Source organism: Limulus polyphemus, unplaced genomic scaffold (assembly GCF_000517525.1).
Source record: "Limulus polyphemus unplaced genomic scaffold, Limulus_polyphemus-2.1.2 Scaffold675, whole genome shotgun sequence".
Taxonomy (NCBI): Eukaryota; Metazoa; Arthropoda; class Merostomata; order Xiphosura; family Limulidae; genus Limulus; species Limulus polyphemus.
This window is the reverse complement of record NW_013666285.1, coordinates 222,073-230,569: the sequence shown is the minus strand read 5'-3', so window position 1 is coordinate 230,569 and position 8,497 is coordinate 222,073. Positions and strand designations below refer to the sequence as shown.

Here is an 8,497-nt window from a genome sequence, read left to right as displayed (position 1 = left end):
AATTAGGGATGGCTAGCGCAGATAGCCCTCGTGTAGCTTTGCGCGAAATTCAAAACAAACAAAAAATATTGGTGAAAATTGCCGATCACCACTAGTTTTAGTAGATTTATTCAAGATATTCTTATATATATATTGAAAATGTTTTTTCTTTAATAACTTTATTTATTCATTGAAAATTACATATAAGAATGTATAATCTGCATGCTTGGACAAGCTTCTTTCATGTTCACAATATGAGCCACGGGAATCGATGGTTTACTGTTGCCATTGTGTAAAAGTACAGCTTTCAGACTAACTTTAGATGAGTCGATAAAAAAGTCTCCATTCTTCAGGGTAATATTCAATACCTAATTCTTCCATTAATGCATCAACAGTTGTAAAGAAACACAAAGTATCTTACATGCTGTAGTGAGAAGCAAGACTTTGATGGCGACTTCGATAAATTGAAACTCTTGTTCCTGGAACTAATATATTCCATTGCTGTAAACGAGAACCAAAAAGTTTCCTATGCTGTTTTCATAGAGACAAATTAGGAATCAGATCATTTAACTCTTCATGAGTGATCAGATGAGGCAGCTTATGTTGAGGAGCCACAGTAATAGAATTACAACATGAAGAGGATGAAGATGATTCATTGTCTTCTTCGCAGGATAATTCTTCTGTTTCACAATTGGCTGGTGGATGTGGCACTGGAAGACCATACCCATGAGGTACCGGTTCCATTGCAGATACAATATTTTGATGATTTTTGCACTTTCAGACTTTACTTGAACTGGAGGGAGCCATCATTTCAAATGATTTTCTAAAAAGTATAAAAGGATTTATGTTTACAGAACTAGAATTTAAAAGATTTTAAAAAACAAGGTTATGCAGAATTTGATTATTTCGTGGGTATGATGCGAGGAAGAAGATCGGGCTTTGTTTTGACTGTGCGCGAAGTGACCAACTGAGTGAGTTAGAAGCAACTGAGAGAAAAGCGTCTGACTCTGCCCCTTTTATGCTCAGTCGAGGGAATTGTAGAATGTTCTATCAAATTGGGCACGTGAGGGTTTCGTGATTCCTGGGCGGAGCAGATGAGCGTGAGAATGAAGCAAAAGTGGTGCAATTCGCTACAGTCATATTGAGAACGAATAGAATGTATGAACAATATATTTGGAATTTTACACCAATACAGTGCAGTAAATGTTTGAAGTTATCACAAATATATATATATACCTTTTACCCATTAAACTCCATGTAAACTTAATTTCACAGCATAAATCTATTGTACTGAGTTGATTGCATGGTATTTCACATAATGCTGATAAAATATTCAGATATTGCAATAACTCAACATCTAGAGGTGATAGACAAATTCTGACTACATTATTTAGATCAACACCATCAAATTACCCTGATTCACTGGAGTTTTTCCAATAGTAATTTTTTCTTGGCCAGTTTGAAAACTGGTAAATCGGTAGTGAAAGTTATTTTCATGTATCTGTCCGATAGTATTTGAGAACTGGTAAGTCGGAAATTAAAGTTGCATTTATCTTTCTGCCCACCAATCGTTCGGAACTGGTACGTCAGTAGTTAAAGTTGACTTTATCTATCCGTTCGATAATCTTTCAGAACTGGTAAGTCAATAGTTAAAGTTAACTTTATCTCTTCGTTCACCTGTCCAACTAACTGTACCCGCCACATCGAACCATCATCATTATTTATTTTCTTCTTTTAAAGACATCTGATCAAATTAAATCAGATTAAATCAAATCTGATTAAAGACATCAATAAGCAATTGGTTAGTTTCCAAATTCCAGTGTCTCCACACGTGAATTTTTATGGATTTCTCCTGCAATTTTTCTTGGTTAATTTTGAGGTGACAATGTCTTCAATATGTGGCTGAGTTTTTATGGACTTCTCCTGCAGTTTTTCTTGGTTAATTTCGAGATGACAGTGCCTTCAACATGTAGCTTAGTTTTTATGGACTTCTCCTGCAGTTTTTCTTGGTTAACTTCGAGGTGACAATGTCTTCAATATGTGGCTGAGTTTTTATGGACTTCTCCTGCAGTTTTTCTTGGTTAATTTCGAGATGACAGTGCCTTCAACATGTAGCTTAGTTTTTATGGACTTCTCCTGCAATTTTTCTTGGTTAATTTCGAGGTGACAATGTCTTCAATATGTGGCTGAGTTTTTATGGACTTCTCCTGCAGTTTTTCTTGGTTAATTTCGAGGTGACAATGTCTTCAATATGTGGCTGAGTTTTTATGGACTTCTCCTGCAGTTTTTCTTGGTTAATTTCGAGATGACAGTGCCTTCAACATGTGGCTTAGTTCTGCTGCCATTTTTTTTCTCGTTGGTTTGTCAGATGACAGTCTTCAACATGTTGACTTTGTTTTCTATGGACTTCTCCTGCCATTTTTTTATTTTTTTTTGGTTGGTTTGTCAGATGAAACCTGGACGTTACTTTCTCTTTCAGCTTCTTACCATTGCTCGAGGTATCTATTTGACAAACGTAGATTTAATTTTTCAGTCTTTCGGTACAGTACCTTACCACTAGAGTCAATAGTGTATGAATAACACGTGCCTTTTTATATCTTTCCGAAGCTTGAACGACAAATGATGCCACCTCCGAAATACGGACCTTTGAAGAAAAAGAAGTTCAAGAAAGTGAACAACAGTGAATTCTACAGGTAACAGTGAAAAGTGATTTTGTTGTATAATAATGGGATAAAATAGCAATATCATTAGCAGCGAAGGTTTTTAAACTCATAAAACAACACATTCTTATCTTCGCAAGCGTATACATAAAAACAGTATGGTTAATGTAATATATTGATGGCCAGGTTGATTTGTAGTTTCACCCTAAATACGTAGATTACTCTGATCAGAAATTATTAGTATTATAACCATATGTCGAAGCGTTACACCTTAGAAAATCGTTACGAGTGAGAAAATTATTTTTAAAATGTGCTTTACTATTTGTGTTTTTGTTTTGTTTTTCGTGCATAAGGCTTTAAAAAAAACGTGTTAACATTATCCGATGTGATGTAGTTTTGTGTTATATTCGTGTTATTGGATGTCATGTTTCTTGAATCCAACATGTTATAACTTTTATTTATATATTTTCCTGTTCTTTATGTCTCTACGATGTCTGATATAAGCATGATAAAAGTTTCAAAGAAATATTTTAATTCGAATAACTTTTAACATGTATATATATAATTGGAATACCAATCTTTTCTTGCAGCACCACCTCTGATAAAGCTAAATCTGGTGATTCTGATTCAGACAGCGCCTATGGATTCTATTGCTGATTTCTGATGGTACAGTAAGAGTCATTCGGATTACACCTTCGTAATTCGACACGTTTCGATTTTTCTCCAATACTAAATTTTTGTTAAACATCGAGAATAAAGAATGTAACAAGTTTCATTAAGAAGCGAATGGTTTAGACGAGAGAAAAAAAAGGCTTAGCTGCTGCCGGTTGCTTATCTCCATATTACTAACATACAAGGTCTGTGAATTTTTCATGTCGTTAGGAGTCGCGAAATTGCATATGATGGGGATATAGTAACCGTCCTGGATGGACTTATAGTAACTGTCCTGTATAGAGTTACAGCTACTGTTCTGGATGGACTTGTAGCTACCGTGTTCGATGGAGATATAATTAACATCTTATTGATGTTACACTTTTTATATGGAAGCATTTTCGCAGAGCTTAATAAGAGCCACTCATTTTAACGTATTTTGTAGTAACATTACAATGCCTTTCTCTTGTTTCATAAGCATTATTGATACGATTTTATTTTTATTACAGTATTTTGTTTTTTCGTATTGTGTTTCATTGACCGTCAATATGTTATATTTCGTTGTTTTAAACTGTAACTTGTTTCAGAAACAGTTCTTAAACGAAAAAAAGTATGAATAATTATCACATTTACCCTGCTCTTATATCTTTATTTTGTGTGTGTACACTCCTCCTCCAACCCTATGAACTTGATTTGTTGGAAGTTCAAAATCAATCGTCATATGGTTAAAAGTTGAAATTGACTCGACAGTTCTTGAGATAACATTTCACGATATAAAGATGAACTATTAATTCTTATTAGTTTATATGAAACAAGCTTTGGAGCCGTAAGCCGCATTTAGTTATATGTAAATTATTGATGTATGTGAAATTCACTAGTTAATAAAGCTAGATTTTTTTATCATCTTTTTAAATACAAGCTTCTTAAAATTATGGGCCGGGTGTGGTTCAGTAGTTGGCGTGATTGACTGTAAATTTTAGATCCATGTTTTGAATTCTGTTGCCGTAATATCACACCCCGCGCTTTAGGACCACCGTGGTTGTGTTATAAGATTGGCGGTCAAATATTACTATTCGAACAGACAGGAGAAGCCTAGAAGTTGGCGGCAAGTACTGTTGACTAGCTGCCTTCTCCCTGTTACTTCAAAATTAGGACGGCTGGCGCAGGTAGCCCTCGCGTAGCTTTGCGCACAAATTTTGAAACAAACAAACAAACTAAAATTCATCGTTTCATTAACGGTCCCCCGGTGGGACAGCAGTAAGTCTACGGAGTTACAATGCTAAAATCAGGGGTTCGACTTTCCTCGGTGGACACAGCAGATAGTGCGATGTAGCTGCGCTATAAAAACACGCACACATTTCATTAACGAGCGCGATAATAATTATTGTGAAAATTATGCATAACTTATTCTTTCAAAATTCCACTAACATATTTTTCCCCAAGCAATTATTTGAAACATATATCAGTAGGTTAGCGGTAAGCTTACGATCGTCCAACGTTAAAATCTGGGGTTCCCCGTGGTGGACAGAGAGCAGATAGATTATTGTGTAGGTTTGCGCTGAAACAAATAGAATTATTGGCCTGTCATAGCTTGGTGCTTAGTCGCTCGATTTGTACTCTGCGGGTCGCGGGATCGAACCCCGTGACAGAATATGCTCGCCCTTTCAGCAGTGGAGGCTTTATAATGTGACGGTTAATCCCATTATTGGTTAGTAAAAGAGTAGCCCAAGTATTGGCGGTGGGTGTTGATGACTAGTTGCCTTCCCCTAGTCTACATCTTTAAAAGTATCTGCGCTAGCCGTCCCTAATTCAAACCCGAAATCCGCAGATTGCGAGTCAAGTGCCCTAATCACCACACCATGCCAGGCCAAGAACTATTTTTAAATGAAATCTTATACGTATCATTTTATTCAGAAGAGAAAATAACCTATTATATCATGGTAATCTTCATCTGGTGTGTATTCAACTTAGGCGTATGTCGCTGCTTAGTTTGAACCCTCGACAACAGTGATTCTCAAACTTTTGTTCGTGCTCTACCTAAATATATCCAACCCTTCCTCGAACCACCTGAAGAAAACCTGCCAACCACAGCTTTAGAATCTACACAGCTGTGTTTCTACGTAGATGTACGCATGGGTTGCGTGTGAACTCCGTCTGTACGCATAACAACTGTGTATAAAACTCCATACTTACATCAACAATAATTAAAAAAAACTCACCAGGTTGTGTAAGAAAAATGATCAGATGGAAAACTTACAAAGTAATAACCATGTGACCAGTCTTGTTGTTATCTTTTATCGCCAGGTTACTAAGCAACTGTTTACCAGGGTCATCGGGTACAAAAATGCTCATTCACACAGCATATGTTCGTTATGCAACCTTGAGCCACTCGGAGATCACTATTCACTCTGAACAACATTCTGGTCACTAGCTTTAGAAAGAAGAAACTCATCTTGCCCTCACACGTTTTACAACAATCTGATTAGCGTTACATATCATCAATCGATGCAATAAAAGGAGTGATACATATACACACTCCAAAAACACCCAATTCACTCTAGTGTGTGGACTTTCCAGCAACTTCGGAAGATGTTTTTTTTTAGGACGACAAAACACTTCACGTAGCGAGAATTATTGTCGACGAATCTGATCAATCGCCACATCTAAGTCTCATTGTGTGGCGGAGTGCCCTGGTGCCGGCTCCGCACATTCAGTTGTTATTCAGTTAAAAGTAGTCATGTAGGCGGCGGGTGCTATTGATTGGTTGCCTTTGATCAACAGTTCCAAGTTAGTGGCCGCTATGCCTGTACCATGAGAGCTCTAACCTGATTATTTAGTCCATACTTTGATTAAAGTATCAGTAAGGTTGATAATACCATGATTTAAACCCATACAACTCTAATGGGATACCCTTAAAGCTGGACTTTCCTGCTTAGACACCTCTGATGGAATTGAAGAATGTTCTTTTAGGAAAATGTTGTTGACAATTTTCGTTATAAGGCCAAATACCATAATGAACCTTTTCAAACACCTCTTTCGATATTTGTACATCTCTCGTTTATCTACAAGTTTAATATATTTGAGTGACAAAACAGGGAAACGGTGAAGCATAAATATGAACACACAAACACGACATATACATATTATTATCAAGGAAGGATACACCAGCACGCTTGCTACTTTAAATAGTATTGTTCGTTATACCAGTTATTTTTCTTCTAGTATTTTCCAGTATTTTTCACAACATTTATGTATATATTTATATTCCATTGTGTCTGTTAGTTACTGAAGGTAAACTTTATGATCAATTATTCATAGTATCTGTTAGTTACTGAAGGTAAACTTTATGATCAATTATTCATAGTATCTGTTAGTTACTGAAGGTAAACTTTATGATCAATTATTCATAGTATCTGTTAGTTACTGAAGGTAAACTTTATGATCAATTATTCATAGTATCTGTTAGTTACTCATGATAAATTTTATATTCAACCCTGCACTGTCTTTATTAGTTACTAACGATAACCTTCAATTTCGTCCACGTATGGAATTTTATTAATATTTTTCTAATTATTATTGATGCAATACTTATATATATATATATATATTAACAGTTAACATAAGCTGGTAGGAGATCATATGGCGCCATTATGAGTTGTCAGTTTTCATCCCAACATTTTTAGAACATAAATAACAAGAATTATACGAGAAAAGTATTGTAAGCTTTCTTAGGAAAACAACGTCGTTTTTCCTTTCGCCCTGAAAACGCCCTTCTGGTGTCTTCTCGTTCAAATCAGTTGATGGGTTCCTAGGGCTATAATATGAACGAATTCCTCTCGAGATTGTTCTTTATTACACGTGCTTCTATCAAAAAAAAAAGGACGAACTCTCGTCGGTATATCGTCCTAAACTGACGACATTGTCATTGAGTAGACCCTCATTTTGAATCCATAAAGGGAGAAGTGACAGCCTATTTATAACACCAGCCAATATCTGCAGTTATTGGGCCGACGAAACACCGCAGAATGTGGCAAGAATTTAATAGTAGTTGAGCGAAAAGCCATAAAACAACGTCGAGAAGCGTAAGTTTCCCGTATCGTAGTGGTTTTGCTGACACGCGTGAAGCACGGCGTTGAATATGTCGGCAATACAGCAAATGACACCCCATCCAAATCCGTTAATATAATGCCTCCGAGATACACCGTATTGTGTTATGGTCGGCCCAAGTGCTTGTTTGCGGATCTTGCTGCATGCTTCTCTACTAAAGAACTGACTTCGTTAGTTCCTTACTCGTCATCTGAACCGCCATACGTCCAACAATGGGCTTTGCATCACTCTGGAATGTAAGAAAACGAATTACCGCGCCTGTTCATTCTAAGTTCTTTATAGCACCCGCTTCTAATTAAGTACTGTCTTGTTTGAACAGTGGGGGAAATAGAGCGAAATTACGTCCATTTGCCAAGGCCTGATTACTGCTAAGGCTCGTGAGTGGTAATTACCAATCCCTGCTTATACTACTTATGTTCAGTCTATCGACGTCATCATAAAACGTACATAACTCCTGAGTGGATGAAACTTTCAGGAAGTAGTGAAACCCCACCGCTCTTCTGTACAGCTATAGAATGAATACTGTAATGTGATATTCTACATGGATATCTGTAGCAGTTATCTGTACGGGGATACATACGTTAAGTTCCGTGTAATGTTCATAGTTTATAAGGCTGACGTGGATGTAACCATACAGTTTTCACCTGACAATAGATTTTAATTCTTTTAGATTCTCAAATGCATAGATGAAATATAATTTATTATTTTCACCGTATAAAACTCACGTGATGTCCGCCACAAATCACCAATTGTATTAGAGACCTGTAAAAATTATAAGCAAAAAAAAAAACAAAAAAATTCGCATACAATACATAATGGTGTTGATACTGAGCAAAGCATTTTGTACCACTAAAGTTATCTGACGTAAGTGATATATTTAATATCAGAGAAGCGTCCAATGGTATACTGTTAATTAACACATTATCTATACGAGAAAGCTTAGACCACTAAAAGAAATATGTTTTATTTTCCAATCGTGTTCTATCTCCCAATGGCTCAGCGGCAAGTCTGAAAACTTATAACGATACAAACCGGGTTTCGATACTCTTGGTGGGCCTAGCAAAGATAGCCTATTGCGTAGCTTTGTGCTTAATAACAAA

General features: G+C 36.3%; 1 protein-coding gene across 3 annotated transcripts in view; it reads left to right on the top strand.

Annotated features, from left to right (window-relative positions):
* LOC106459890 (ankyrin repeat domain-containing protein SOWAHC-like) overlaps positions 1-4,193 on the top strand; it is a 74,585-nt gene extending 70,392 nt beyond the window's left edge. For all 3 annotated transcript variants that reach the window (XM_022386465.1, XM_013919561.2, XM_022386464.1), the window contains 2 exons: positions 2,587-2,672; positions 3,230-4,193. In XM_022386465.1, coding sequence (XP_022242173.1) covers positions 2,587-2,672; positions 3,230-3,296 — 153 coding nt within the window. In that variant the 3' untranslated portion in view covers positions 3,297-4,193. The remainder of the gene's footprint in view (positions 1-2,586; positions 2,673-3,229) is intronic.
* The last annotated feature ends 4,304 nt before the right edge of the window (positions 4,194-8,497 follow it).